The 16,105-nt window shown below is 41.4% G+C and overlaps 1 protein-coding gene across 2 annotated transcripts in view; it reads left to right on the forward strand.

The window, feature by feature from the left end:
• Positions 1–16,105, forward strand: part of atg5 (ATG5 autophagy related 5 homolog (S. cerevisiae)) — a 43,595-nt gene that overhangs the window by 12,566 nt on the left and 14,924 nt on the right. For both annotated transcript variants that reach the window (XM_078252111.1, XM_078252112.1), the window contains exon 7: positions 8,431–8,548. In XM_078252111.1, coding sequence (XP_078108237.1) covers positions 8,431–8,548 — 118 coding nt within the window. The remainder of the gene's footprint in view (positions 1–8,430; positions 8,549–16,105) is intronic.

Genomic DNA, 16,105 nt, shown 5'->3' on the forward strand with positions numbered 1-16,105 from the left:
CGCATAGCCCCGCCGCACCCTTGGCTCAGTCTGGCGGTGGGACTTGTTTGGCTACCGGTGCATCTTTCTGCTCCAGCAGTGACGCCACTCTGTGATTCAAAGAGCCAGGGGGGGGGCAACCGTCTCTCTGCGCGGAAAGTGAAAATTACTATCCTTCTTTTAAAGACCGCTTACATTGTTGCTCTACAGGTACAGCTCTCTGTTCTCGCACCGTGACTCAGTGCGTACTCACAAACCCTCAATGCAATACCAGGTAGTCCACCTCCAGCCGCATCTGTGTTGTGGAGCTGCGGAAGCTGCCTGCTTCGAAGAATGCAGGTTTATTGCCTTCAAGATATCTTGTAATGGCTGACTGAGACGAGGGGGAGGTGGTGACTACACAGACAATTACAAAACATGGGAAACAGTTCAAGCCAAAGGCAACAGGTGATATGCCTGTTGTAGCGGGGAAGAATGCGCTGCCGCCTTTACAGTAATAGTGTCTGGCAGAACCATGACTGTCAATGGAATAACATTAAAATGTTGTAATCAGTCTGCTGCTGCCAAACCGCTCAAAGGATTCCAGCTTTTGATTTTTATGTTGAGGTGTTAGCAAACCTAGCTGATCTGCACAGTCAGTCATGATCATTTGATAATTAATTCCGCATCTTTGGATTGTTGCGCTTTCGTATTAAAGAGTCTGTTCGCCCAAGGTACAATTTCTTTTATCTTTCCTTCTAGTGGTATGTAGTCATGCACAGGGCTCAACACTAACTTTTAAAAGTGGTTGCCAGGCTGGCAACCAGGCCAACCATCCGCTTTTGGTTGCTGAAACTTAAAATATGGTTGCCATTTTTAGTTACCTTATATTTTGAGTAATTAAGATATTATGCATTTATACATGTCAGCTTAATAAGGAAAATGTCACATGAAAGATCCAAAAAGGTTCACTTGGTTCTTTGTCAGTTGAATCAATTTGCGCTTTCGTTTGTGTTGTTGAGGGGTCAATTTTTTTTACCAAACAGTCAAACAATTTAATTTGCTTCACATTTTTCTTCATACCAAATGCGCGTGTGCACGTGAGTATATGCACCAATGCACATCCAGCGCTGTCAACAAATTTCATACAAACTACAGTATTTCTTTGGTAGAAAGTAGTATTGAGTGTTGATGTGGAGGCAGATATCTCAGAGACACGGATATCTGAAAACCTGGGCAGATAAAAACTGTCTGCATGACTACTATAGGTATGGAAATGGCAGTATTTTCAACCAAAACTGTCTGCATGACTACTATAGGTATAGAAATGGCAGTATTTTCATTAAAACATCCTCATAAACTGGATGGTGCCAAAAAGAGCAAGTTAAAACATCAAAAGTGATGTTTAAAGTTTAGAAGAACTTCTGAATACAAATCGTTCTGCTAACCTGATGGAGCTGAGAGATTCTGATTAGCAAGATGAATGGTGAAGTACAAGAGATCCACCTAGCATGCAACACTTGAGCGATAAATAATTTAGAAGTCAATTCAGTGCCCCTCGATGAAGTTTCTCCTCTACAGGTGTGCATTTCAAGTTCTGAGAAAATGAAGACTGCTTAAAATGAGGTTAGAAGTTTAATTTACGAATGGTCTCAGAGTTCAGTGGAAATGCTTTCTCTCACCCCTCTCTATTCGAGGAAACGTATATCGTAATTGACGGTGCTGGGCCTCCATCCATTGTTTTACCATCAATTAGGAAGATTGAAACCCCTCCATCAATTAGGCGACGTCTTAAGTTGCGCTGCTCTTTTCACTCAGCGAGGGCGAGCCATCTCTTTTCACCTCAGTCCTAATGACACCTCGCTGTCTTTGTGTCGCCATGTGCTGCTGTGCCAGCTAAGGTGTCACGCCAGGTGAAAAGAAAGTGTCTTTGTGCAAGCATTATCACGCTTCTCTAGGGATCAATAGCACCTTCTTTATGTGGCGACCAGCTCAATTATTCATGGCTGGCTACTTAAAAATGCAATGAAGTAGCTGTCACTTAGCGCACTCTCTCTGCTCTGGCTCTTGCCGAGGATCCCGTACGAAACGCAGTGCTTCTTGTCAGTGACTCAGTCTTTCTGTGTAACCTGAGCACCGGCTTCGCACCTCCACTGCCACCTTCGTCTTGCTGGGTCGTGCCTGGCTCTGTGGTGTGTAATTACCGCTTGGTTACTCGATTCCTGTCCTCGCCGGTTTCCTTTTCACAGCTCCATGATTAGGGCCTCATTGTGTGTCAGACACCTCAGGTTGGGTATCTTCTTGCACCAATTGTCCCCTTGTCCTATACCGCTCAGTGAATAGAGCAAGACGTTATGACTAATACTTATCACTTTTGATCGAAGGAGGGCTGGGCGATAAATTCTCTTTTTTCCGCTTTCAGTGCAATCGAATGGTAATGATATGATTCCATTCTTTTCTATAATATTGAAAAGTCAAGGAAAGTTGTATTGAAAGAATTACAAAATTCATAAATGTTTCTGTGAATACTGGTCTCAGGTAATGCAATGATTGTATCTGGTTAACGCTGTCTTTGTCCAGGTTGAAAAGAGTAATAGCTTGCCGTCTATACAGTCTATGGTTTGGACAGGAGCCTCCGTGTTGATCTATTATGATCCTCATAGTTAAACAACACAAGGTGATTGGTTGATGTCTTTATTCCCGGTGCAAAAGCACAGTAAAATCTACCTTGTTTCGAAAATAAATTACGCCACTTTATCGCCAGGTAATATTCACGTGCTGTGTGAAAGTACTCATGACAAAAACAACCGTTCAAAAACATACATTGACATGCGAATAAGAAAGAAAATGTCCCCGGTGTGTAAAGACCTTAACAATGGACCACCGTTCATTGCGTTGAACATCAATTTGATTAGTTTATATGTGATGTTTTTATATATGTATATTTGCCATATTGTGATATATATATCAATATTGGAAAATAATGGTATTTGGACTGCAACTAATGATGACGTAACAGTTAAAAAAAGGACTCAGTTTCTAATGATATGAGAGAAGGGTTAGGGGCTAAACCCTAACTCTAAACCTTATTGACAATAATAATGACCATATGTCCCAGCCCACTACTCCTGCTGATTCCACAAATTGAAACCTCTTCAGTCAAAGAAACATCAATCCACAATTAGTGAAATTAGCTTGTGTTGAAAATGTACATGCTCCTGAGTCACTATGGCACATAGATCTACTGAATTAAAGTTCTTGATTAATGATTTGCCAAAAAGCATTGTAAGTCACTGCCTGGCAACTCCAGGACGGTGCCAGTGACGGGCACCTTGTCTCCTGCCCTGAGGACACAGGTCACCCAGTAACCAGAACTACTGAATTTTTAACTCAACTCTGAAGTGATAGCAAGACTCTTGACATTAACAAAGAATATACCTGCTGCTCTATCAGAATCAGCTTCATGAACTGCATTAACAGAAGGTAACAGGGCAACATAAGGCATGTCAAATTGAGTCACATGAGTTGGAAACCATAACCCTAATAGTATGTAGTCAGCTGAGCCTTATACTTAATTGTATTTACCCATAGGAGGTGTTAAGCATTTATGATATCAAATACTGTATGTTTTACTTGTGTTTCAAAATGCCTCAGTGTTCATGGACGGACGGGCAGGTTAAGGGCAGTCACGTTATAATCCGTGGTCAGGGTGTAAGCTGGATAGGCTTCAGTTCATGCATGTTTTGTTCATAAGCTTTCTGCAGAGCCCAAAACTGTTATTTGACTGAACATTAATTAAAACCTTTCACTCAGAATTTCGCAGTTACGACTCATTTGGCAAAATGTGAAGTAACCAGTTGCTACCAATGGATTATGGGAGTAGGTGTGCACAACAGGAAAATTCTGTGGTTGTGGGCATATGCTGGGAAAAGCCTTGCAAGCTGGCAGGGGTAGTCAAAAAACAAAACAGGGCAGCTTAGAAAGGCTGGAAAATACGTGTATTTCTGAAAACATGCACAGAGGTTGTATGGAGACATTTGCAGATTTTTCGGTATACTGTGTGTGTTCAGTTGAAATGTTCAGTCTCAAACCCGCACAAGGTGTTGTTGAGATTATGTTTGTCTGCTCCTCCGTAAATCTCTGTGACCTACAGTTACCCATAGCACCCTTCTCTGCTTTAGTTTTTGTGTATCTTGACAGAAGTGTAATTCTCACATAACTCAGCCCTTTAAAGGTCCTATGACATGCTGCTTTTTGGATGCTTTTATATAGGCTTTAGTGGTCCCCTAATACTGTATCTGAAGTCTCTTTTATATAGGCCTTTAGTGGTCCCCTAATACTGTATCTGAAGTCTCTTTTATATAGGCTTTAGTGGTCCCCTAATACTGTATCTGAAGTCTCTTTTATATAGGCCTTAGTGGTCCCCTAATACTGTATCTGAAGTCTCTTTTATATAGGCCTTTAGTGGTCCCCTAATACTGTATCTGAAGTCTCTTTTATATAGGCCTTAGTGGTCCCCTAATACTGTATCTGAAGTCTCTTTTATATAGACCTTAGTGGTCCCCTAATACTGTATCTGAAGTCTCTTTTATATAGACCTTAGTGGTCCCCTAATACTGTATCTGAAGTCTCTTTTATATAGGCCTTAGTGGTCCCCTAATACTGTATCTGAAGTCTCTTTTATATAGGCCTTAGTGGTCCCCTAATACTGTATCTGAAGTCTCTTTTATATAGGCCTTAGTGGTCCCCTAATACTGTATCTGAAGTCTCTTTTATATAGACCTTAGTGGTCCCCTAATACTGTATCTGAAGTCTCTTTTATATAGACCTTAGTGGTCCCCCTAATACTGTATCTGAAGTCTCTTTTATATAGGCCTTAGTGGTCCCCTAATACTGTATCTGAAGTCTCTTTTATATAGGCCTTAGTGGTCCCCTAATACTGTATCTGAAGTCTCTTTTATATAGACCTTAGTGGTCCCCTAATACTGTATCTGAAGTCTCTTTTATATAGGCCTTAGTGGTCCCCTAATACTGTATCTGAAGTCTCTTTTATATAGACCTTAGTGGTCCCCTAATACTGTATCTGAAGTCTCTTTTATATAGGCCTTAGTGGTCCCCTAATACTGTATCTGAAGTCTCTTTTATATAGGCCTTAGTGGTCCCCTAATACTGTATCTGAAGTCTCTTTTATATAGGCCTTAGTGGTCCCCCTAATACTGTATCTGAAGTCTCTTTTATATAGGCCTTAGTGGTCCCCTAATACTGTATCTGAAGTCTCTTTTATATAGACCTTAGTGGTCCCCTAATACTGTATCTGAAGTCTCTTTCCCGAAATTCAGCCTTGGTGCAGAACTACAGCCACTAGAGCCAGTCCCACAATGAGCTTTCCTTAGGATGTGCCATTTCTGTGTCTGTAGCTTTAAATGCTATTGAGGAGGAGAGAGGGGGGGGCAAGGTGGAGGGTTGGGGTGTGGCCTTGACCAACTGCCATGCTTCGCCCGTTTGCAAGCCATGATGTCTCTCTCTTTCTCATGGGTGGGCCAAATTCTCTGGGCGGGCAAAGCAGAGAAAGGGGAGGTAACCTTTCCCTTTATGACGTCATAAAGGGAAGATTCCAGATCGGCCCATCTGAGCTTTCATTTTCTCAAAGGCAGAGCAGGATACCCAGGGCTCGGTTTACACCTATCGCCATTTCTAGCTACTGGGGGACCATAGGCAGGCTAGGGGAACTCATATTAATGTTAAAAAAAAACTCATTAAGTGAAATTTTCACGCCATGGGACCTTTTGACACAGACATCCCCTAAAAATTGCCTAAATGATGAACTCAATTATTTATATTTTATTTAAAAAAAAAGGTTCGGAAGAGTTTTGGACAGACGTGTTCATGAGTATGCCAGATGTCAGATCTTTGATATGAACATCTCTTTGGTCAGCGTTGTCTACAGAGCACCACAGTTCTCAAGATTCCTCTTCCATTTTCACTGTTGTAACAGCCTGAACTTAAATTCCAAATGGTCCACCAACCTGAAGTTTGTTATTCATAATATGTGAGATAATCAGATCCAACAAAACATATGACATCGTCTGTCTTTAACACTCTTGAGTCAAAGTCCATTACCAGCTCTGGACATAGTTTACTAGATTTCTGTCTGGCGTCTGGAGGTGATTTCCCACTATGTTTCCCACATCTCTCACACATGGAATGTTTTGGCTGCAGGGTTGCAGATCAGAGCTGAACAGTCATGAGGATGTTTTCTGCATACGTCACTTATGTTTAGCTGTCCCATCATCACTTTGTCTGTTTATATTTTAGACATTTAGCGGTCGCTCTTACGCAGAGTGATTTGCATTGTGGTAAGCAGTAGGATAAGCTTTGGTTCCTCGATCATTGCCATGATAAGTTACTAATTGTCATGAGGTCGCAGGTCAGGGATACGTCATTGTGACAGAGTGCCTCTTGACTGTAGAAGGATCACATACATGTGGTGGTAAAGAAACCAGAGGAAAGATTGAAGGATTTCTTTTCAGAAAGGATGATTTGGAAGAGCTGATGGGATTAATCTCTGCACTACACATTTCCTTGACAAGACTGGAGAGTAGTTGAATTTGTTGTCAGTGTGCCCTATTTTTCTAACACATATACACTTTGTTCTGTTTTGCAATTTATTTTTTGGTTTCTAATAATAAGTTTTAAAGGGTTGCTGAAAACACTTGAACACTTGACGACGTTTCATATCCGGGATTTTTCAGCTGCCGCCGGAAATTCCAATTTCTTTGTGTTGGCATTCTAAACTCCGGTGGATTTCTGAGGACTATGGTTAACCGCTTCTCAGATCTCTGTAGGGTAAATCCAGACAGCTAGCTAGACTATCTGTCCAATCTGAGTTTTCTGTTGCACGACTAAAACAACCTTTGAAAATTGAACGTACACATGTTCCATCCAAACAAGTTCCTTCCTGAGGCTATTTTGCAGAGACACCGTCATTGAGTCCAGCCGCCCAATACAATTGTGATTGATTTAAAGAAATGCCAATAAACCAGGGCACGTTTTTCTCCTATCCAGGAATGTTGTGTGCACTAGCCAGACCCTCCTCCGTAGCGCTGTGGAGGAAGATCTGGCAGTGTGAGACTACCATCTCTGTAACTTCCCACCTTTCTGTGGAGCGGTGAGAGAGAGAAGAGGATTTTCTCTTGCAGGGAACAATAGACTAGGGCTGTACCAGACTCAGAATTTTGTCAGTCGAATCTGATTTGGCTGTTCAGTTTGAATGTTCCACCATTTATTCCTTTTGTTTTATAAAGACTATCAAGCAGCATTTTTTTTTCCCGTCTCACTCTCACCCTGGGTCCGGGTCCGCAGCTTCCTGTACCACAGAGCAGCGTGTAAGCGAGGAGCGCTCACTCTGCAGATTAGGGCTGTGTTAATAATCGATTCTCCAATTAAAATTGATCTTTGTTTGAGTGATCTGATATCGATTAATAAAATCCCCAAATCAATCTGTTAATATATGCCTTTTCAATGACTGTCATGTTAGTCCTGTTAAGTATAAAATACTTTAAACAAACTTTTGGGGCTCAATTCTTAATGTAAACATTAACCTGGTGCATTATCAAAACAATATTTGATGGTTGCTTCTTGCTTGTTCAATTTACAGCTAAAGTTCTCTGAGAATCTCTTTTATATCCATGCAAAATTAGTATTGTAACTGAAATTTCCCTTACTTAACTGATATTGAATCGGAAATGTAATCGAATTGGGACGTTGTGAATCGGAATCGATTTGGGAAATCATCGGTGATGCCCAGCCCTACTGCAGATACTTCTAGGGACCAAAATGTCCCAAAAGTACACTGCACACTGACCAAAAAAAACAACTGCTCGACTCGAATCTCAGTCAACTGTCTGACTGATGATTTGAATCTTTAACTTTCATGTGGGGCAGCTCTACAATAGACAAAGTAACATTTAATATTATGGTTTGGGTGTTTTTAGTCTGTTTTAGAAGCTGACTTTCTCTCCCTTACTTAAGCAGCAGTTAATGACTTCCAGACAGATTCTGATAAGTAAAACAAGTCAGTGTCACACGTAGCATCTGTCGAAATAGTCCGGATTGCTAAATATCACATTCTGAGCAGTCGGGCTCATCAAAGCACTACATTCCCAGCCCAGCTAAGCAGACTGTTCATTCACAGCATATGCGTGCATAGTGGGGTTGATTCTTCCCATTATCTCAACCTCTTCATCACCTTAAAATTTCCCCCTTATGTTACTACACATGCACACACATGTCCCATTTACCGGATATTCTGAATATATCGGAGTCTTGTAGCATCCTCTGATTCACACATCGGTTTTATTCAGCCTCAAGTATTTGTTATCTTAGGACTTGCTTTACTGCATACTGGATGCACTATGTTTGTATATTTGTGTTGCTGTGCTTGTTAATTTGGCATGCTCTAATTTGTTTCAGACGATGAGCGACAGGCCGTTCATCCAGAAACTGTTTCGCCCTGTTTCACCCGAGGGCAACATGCACACACTTGGCGACCTGTTGAAAGAGATGTGCCCAGCTGCTTTACCAAACGATGGTAGGTCTGCATACACGCACACACACAGTGACAATGAGGATTAAGGTATTGCATCTTCATTTATTTTTTTGATAGTGAGGAGCATAATCTTTTGTAATATCTCCCTCTGATCACAGATAATAATGATATCAGTGTCAAGAACAATACTTCCAAAACCCACCAACAAATAAGTCTAAATCATGCCAGACATTACACTTTTACGTTATTACATGATTTTTGGTTTATTTATCAAATGTAAGCCCTGTCATCTTCCAGGAGTGAGAGAAGAAAAGAAGCACCTCTCCTCTAAGGTTATTTTTTATTTACACAGCCGCACGAGACATGTCAGAGATCCACTCTCTCAGATAATGAGGGAAAATAGTGGCAGTTGCCAGAACAAGTGAACAAAGATGTGGGGGGGGAGAGTCCACTTCAGGTCCACTTCAGGTCCACTTCAGGTCCACTTCAAGTCAAAACCAGAACCACAATTATGTTTCTCTCAAATTGAAAGACAACCAACAGGCAGTGCATGTACATTTTCAAATGTTAAACTGCATTTTAGGTGTTTAGGGATGAGCAGAGAGATAAATCAATCTGCAGAATCTCTGTATGTTATTGTTTATGTCCAGGTTTTAAGATATCCAAGATTTCCGCTGACACCTCGAAACAACACAGTGGATTTGTTTTATTTTAGGCTTCTAATCATTTTATTTTATTTATTTGAACATATGTAATCAATATGTAATGTAGTCAAATGTACCTAAATAGGCCGTGGTGCTGTGCCAGAATAAAAAAAAGAAAATAACTTGATCTGTTTAATAAATTAGACTTAGGTCAGTCTACGTGTAAAAAGGGCTAACCCTAACCACATTACTGATGATTATTGATCAGAAATTTCATTGTGTAAATATTTTGTGAAAGCTCGAATTGCCAACCCTACAATATCATCACAAAAGGCCAAACCTTTAAATATACATATGGACAGCAGGTTTGACATATAAGCCCTGTGTGTGGCATACAGTTGAGTTGCAGCTGTGGCAGAGGTGTGATGATAATGAGAGAGAGAGAGAGAGAGAGAGAGAGAGAGAGAGAGAGAGACTAAACAGGCAGTGTCTGCAGAGGAGGAGAGAGGAAGTAGATAAGGAGACAATAGTGTGTTAGGACACAGGACCCGCAGGAGACTCACCTGCACAGGGGAGACAGAACCATTAATACCCCCTTTCTCCTCCTCAGTCTGTCTGCCTACCTTTCTGTCTCACAGTCACTCTCATTTTATCACCAGCATCATCCTGGCTGTTGACATCGCACACTCACTTTCAGATAATCCATTTTTTTTTTAGGTTTCTTTAAATCTCAAGTTCAAAATATTTAAAGTCCTACGAAATATTACAAATCTCTTAAATGCTTTTGTTGGAGGCATTATTATGTGGTGATGTGTTGCTTCCAATGTTGGATTCATTCTGATCAGGGTAACCTAGCAAGCGTTAGCTGTGTCCCAATTCCATACCGCACACTAATAGTAAACAGTAGGTACTAAAATACGCCATGTTTCCTTGTATTACTTTTTCGCACTTCCTTATTTACTGCAAAATGTTTTTCCAAAGATCAAATGCTTATTTTTTGTTATCTGGAATATTCCTGAAGCTGTCTCAGTACCTTTTCGCAATTTGTTTTGGATTTGCTGAAAAACACGTTCAGACGTTACAAGTTAAAACTGTCAGGATACAATGCATTCATGTGCATTAACAACTCTTGTTACCTGGGTAATCAGAGAATGAACTCTACTGTAAATCTAGGTATACATGCAGCAGGTCAGTAATTATTTCCCACTCACCCCCGATAACAAACAACCAACAATAAATGCATTTTTTTATTTTATAACCCTTAAATGATTAATCGACTATTTATCAATAATGTGACCGGAAGTTGGATAAAATATCTGGATACACTGAGCTCTGACGCTCACTCTTATCTTTCCTTGCACTCACAAAACATCCAGGTAGGAGGCTTCTCATTTTTAGCTTGACTCCCTTTTGCCCACGCATATTAAAATCACAGGTGGCAGATCATATCAGCTAGTGTATGTGCTCTCAGCAAGTGCTCTGCCAACGATTTGTGGGAAGAAAGAAGCACCACTGTATAACAGCGCTCTATGGTCATGAGTGGATAGTGTGTATTTGTTCAACAAGGCAAACAGAGTGTCCAAAATAGGGCTGTACAATATATCGTTTTTGTATAGTCATCGTGATGTCGTGAAAGACTGCGATATTTCACTCAGAGATTTTTGGAGTTTTTGAGAACTGCACTTTACATTTCATTTGTTTCATTGTTTTTGCATTGGTGCCTTTTTGTGTTCAGTTCAATTTGTTCAATAAAATAATGTTGGAAACAACGTCCTTTTGACTGTTTGCATTCAACAAGCAATTGGTTGTATTTAAGCAGGATAGTAAAGTACACTTTAATATCTGTTTATGTATCGCAAGTAATGTATCGCATATTTTTCTCATATTGTGCAACCTCAAGAATTTGTATCTCTAATAGAAACTTGCTGTATAAATGTTGTTGACGTGACATTTGTAGGAAAGGCTTCCAGTAAAAAAAAAAAAAAAAAAGTTCTTTTACTAGCAACAATCAGAATCCATCCTTTGTAGAAGTCTTTGTCATGGTTGTTTTGGGCTTCAGGCAGCATGAATTACAGCTCTGAACATTAACAGCTGCCAAGTACCAGGATGTTATTGGATATATATTTGTTATAACTTTCTCTGGACGTTTTTTCCTTTCTGATACTAATCTACTTTAACCCAGTTGTTATACATTCATCTAATTTGCATTGTAGTTTTTGCCAAATGTCAAGGTTTGCTTAACATTTGTGAGACTCAAGAGTCATTAGGTGTAGACGGAGATATCCTACTGTCTCTTCCTCTTTTCCTGTTCCTTTTTTTCCCCTATAGTTTACCTGATCTAAGACTCTTATTTTCCTCTTTGATCCTCTATCTCTCTCTCGGGTGTAGCCTTCAACATCTTCCCTGTCTGCTGTAGTCGTCTTTCATGTCTTTGACGTTAAATCTCTGCTTTTCTCTGCTCTCCTCCCTCCCAGTGGAGTCTGCCTGACTGCCTGGCTGATCAAGGTGAAAGTGGCCCTTTTGTCTCTTGTCGTTTGTTTGGTTTCCACCTCTTCCTCGGCTGGTAGATGAGTCGGATGATAGCCAGAGATTATAGCGGCGTGTTTTGGTTTAGAGAGACCGGGACGTGTGTTCAGCGACTGGGTGGGACGGTGGTTTGCTGGTAGTATTGTTCAAGAGTTCAGAGGACTTTTTTCCCTTCTTTTTACTGCCGGGACCCTAATATATAACAAAAAAGAAAATCTGGGGTGCTTCACTTCTCTGTGATCTTTCAAACATCAAGGTTTTTCATACAATCCTCTCCTCTGTTATGTCTAAGAGAGGATTGGTGTTGACCCCTGTGGGACGCAAAAAAAACCTGCTGCAGCAAACAAATGAGGGCGGCTTGAATTAAGAGGAAGAAAGAAGGGGATTCCCAAATCATTCTCAAGCAATGGGCAGAAAAGTCTGCGTTGCCGCCAGGCTGTCGTCCCCCCCGCTGCGGGAAACAAATCCAAAACATGTTACTGTTTCCAGCGGTCAACTTCCACGGCTGTTTGAGCTGTGTCGTGTGTTTTGTTATTTGCAACCAGGTGTGTTATTGAGCAAGGTTTTGGCAGGAATCTGGGTTTGGTTTGCTGCATAAATCACATCCTCCAGGGCGATGCTGCCCACACATGACAGGCGTGTATTGACTGACAATTCTCGTAAGTTTTTTTTTTTTCAGCTTTTTATCGGAGGCGAGTCCAATCATGAAAACCCCACACACTGATTATTGTTATTGTGAATAATCAGAGGAAACCCCCTACCCCATCTCAACCCCCGCCCCCTCCACAACCCCACCCCAACCCCTCCCTCCCCTTTGAGTGACAAATCCACACAACCATACTTTGAGCATCTAACTCCCTCAGCCCTTCCCTCCTATTCCCCCCCCACATCTCAGTCAACATCTGTGGTACATAACCACTCACTATTGGCAGTCCTTCCAATACAAGCTGCTGATCAAATGGGTCGGCTCACTTTAGAGACTGGGGGAAGTGTAGGTTTCAGTGGCTGTTTTGATACAGCAGATAGTGGCGTATGTATGTGTCATGTGTGCAGGCGTGTGAGATGTTCACCAGGCAGGGGAATTCAGAATGGCTCGAAAGCCTCCTCGTTCCTCAAGTCTACTGCTGATTAAAAATGTGGTCGGCAGAGATCTTTTGCTTTCTAATTCGGTCCGGACAACTTTACTGTAAAAAGGCTGTGAAACCTGTGACGTTTGGGCAAGGATTTTGACTTTTTGGAGTTTGGAAAAACATGTTGATATCCACCCTAGCACTGTGACACCTTTACAATCTTATTTTATTATTCTTTATTCAAATAGTTTTGTTTTATATATATATAGCTGCTTGTGTTGACAGTAGTCAACATGTGTGAACTTTGTCTTCTTTTGTCAAAGGTTTTGCAGATTCATAACACATTAGTATCAATACATTTCAAACAATACCCAGCCCTAGTTCCAGGATTTACAGACATGCAGTAGGTGCCGAATGTGAAAACTATGGTGGCCGACAGGGGCAAACGCCCTGCAACTTAAGAAAATACATACAAACACAAAGAAAAACACAAGCAAGTTAAGAAAACAACATTAATTTGACAACACATGCGCATTATTCAGCAAACGCACTGCAAATACACACAACACAACCAAATACATAAACGCACTGCAAATACACACAACACAACCAAATAGATAAACGCGCTGCAAATAAAAAACACAAAACCCGAAAACAAATGCAACAAAAAAACGCAGCATCCAGATTACACAACGGAAGTTCTCCAGACCTCTAGAGAGAGAGAGAGAGAACACGTTCAATCTCAGAACGGTGTGCAACGGTGAGGTCATAGACTGTAAATATTAAGTCTATGTTTGAGATATTTTTTCTCTCGTTTGGTGGGTGTGTCTCAGCTCAGGTCACAGGTGATACTCAATCAGCAGAGACGTCTCGTGGTAATAAAACATTTAAAACTGCATCTGCGTTTAACGTTGATGTTTGTTTAAGCCATATTACATGAGAGGGTTTAATTTTGAGGTCCGAAATTACTGAAGTAGGCTATAGGCCTCCTCAAGTGTAATATTGTGATTATACAACAAAATAAGTGATCAAGACTTCCGGTAATGTCGGCAGAGTGATCACACGCCAGGCGTTTGCTCCCTGACCATTTGTAACTTTAACATATCTACACTCAGACTTTTTGAATTATTTTCTCTTCAATGTAACATTTTTGGAGCTGAAATAAGTAAATCCCACGGGACCCGCGGCAAAGGCCAACCTCAGCTGACTCAACACTTCAGCCCGCACGATAAAGATGCTAGCAAAGCAGACACTAACAGTGTAGCAACAGGTGGAGCCCAACCGCTAACACTGGACATGCTCATTGGTGAACTCGAGAAACTCCGCAAAGATTAACAGGTGAACACACCACCACCCTGAATACTGCCATGGCTCCTATCCAAGCATCTCTCCAAAAGATCGCTGATACCGTAGCCTCACACAGAGCTACCATCTCCGCAATGGAAACAGCTCTCACTTCCCACTCAGATGACTTGACGACTCTGCAGCGCGAAGTGGCCACACTAAAGTCCAAGGTGGAGACCACCACTCAGATGAACGAAAAGCTGCAGCTGGCTGTCGAGGACTTGGTTTCACGATCCAAACGGCAGAATCTGTGATTGGCATCCACGAGGGATCAGAGGGGACTCTTCATGACTACACTATTTAAGGAGGTGACCGGAGACGCTTTACTGGATACTAGCTAACTGGAGAGGAGTGTTCTTTTTTTCCTTAGACCCTCAAGATGGCACTGTATATGTTGTTGCTACTTTGCTTTCTATTACTAAGATGACCCGGCTAAGGCACCATATCATCAGAGCACTTAAAGGATTGATTTTTTGGCAGTGATTCTATGACTGACTTAAGCCAGAAAGACATGCTACGAACCATCAGGCTCACAAGCTGGAACGTCAGGGGACTTGGTGGACCAATTAAAATGACACATTTAAGAATGTGAAAACAGACATTGCATTTCTACAAGAAACCCATCTTCGTCTATGCGATCACACCAGACTACGAAAACCCTGGGTTGGACAGGTTTTCCACTCCAACTTCAATAGTCGCTCAAGAGGCACAGCTATTTTACTGCACAAGCGATTACAGTCCTCATCAGAACAGGTCATATCTGATCCCAATGGCCGTTATATCATTGTCGGTGTGCTGTTCCAAACTCCTGTTATTATGGTTTGTGTTTATGCCCCCAACTGGGACTGCCCTCATTTTATGTCTTCCCTATTCTCATCCATTCTGTGCCTAGATACACATGTTTAATGACTCCTTTGAACTCTGCACACTTCCTTTGTCCTCAACTCAAGCGTCAATATCACTCATCCCCAAGAAAAATAAAGACCTTGAAGATTGCAGCAGCTGGCGACCTGTCAGTTTGCTCAACAGTGACATTAAGCTGTTGGCTAAGATCCTCGCCGGCCGCCTCGACCCCTCCCTACTAAACATCATCTCAAAAGACCAGACTGGTTTTATAAGGGGCAGACCGCTATCCTCAAATATACGCCATTTGCTCAACATCAAACTGTCCAAACCAGAATCACAAAACCCTGAAATGGTAATTAATATGGATGCAGAAAAGGCTTTTGATAGTGGAGTGGAATTATTTATTTTCAGTTCTAAATAGGTTTGGTTTTGGTCAAAATTTTATCTCGTGGATTAAATTGCTATACAATGCCCCAATTGCTAGTGTAAGGACTAACTCAACACAGTCCAATATCTTTTCTTTAACACGCGGCTGCCACCAAGGATGTCCGCTATCACCATTGCTGTTCGCCATTGCAATCGAACCGCTCTCCATTGCCCTTAGGAGTTCACCGCTTTTTACCGGGGTCTATAGGAATGGGACAGAGCACAGAGTATCACTTTATGCCGATGACCTCTTACTCGATGTCTCTAACCCCACTGTCTGCATTGACAAGATACTGGACATCTTACACACATTTGGTTCCTTTTCTGGTTATAAATTGAATATTAATAAAAGTGAATGCTTACCTCTTAATAATGCAGCAAAACAGATCCTGGCTCAAACACTACCGTTCCGCTCAGCTTCTTCTAGTTTTCAATATTTAGGCATTAATATCTTGAATAGTCTCCCTTTACCAGTCCCTCTAGGATTCCAGGATTTCGCGATGTCGCGATCGTGCCAATTCACGCGAATTCAACCAATCACCGCAAATTTGGTGCGAGTCGCAATTTTAACCAATCACCGCAACTTTTCCGCACATTTGACCAATAACCTGAAGTTTCCCGCGACTTCAATCAATCACAGCAGTCCCACGTGCACTCTGAGAGCCATTGACCAATCGGGAGTGGGAACGGGTTGATCATTTCCTTGTTTTTGATATGAAGACGAGACGTGTGTGTGACTCATT

Source organism: Sander vitreus, chromosome 6 (assembly GCF_031162955.1).
Source record: "Sander vitreus isolate 19-12246 chromosome 6, sanVit1, whole genome shotgun sequence".
Taxonomy (NCBI): domain Eukaryota; kingdom Metazoa; phylum Chordata; class Actinopteri; order Perciformes; family Percidae; genus Sander; species Sander vitreus.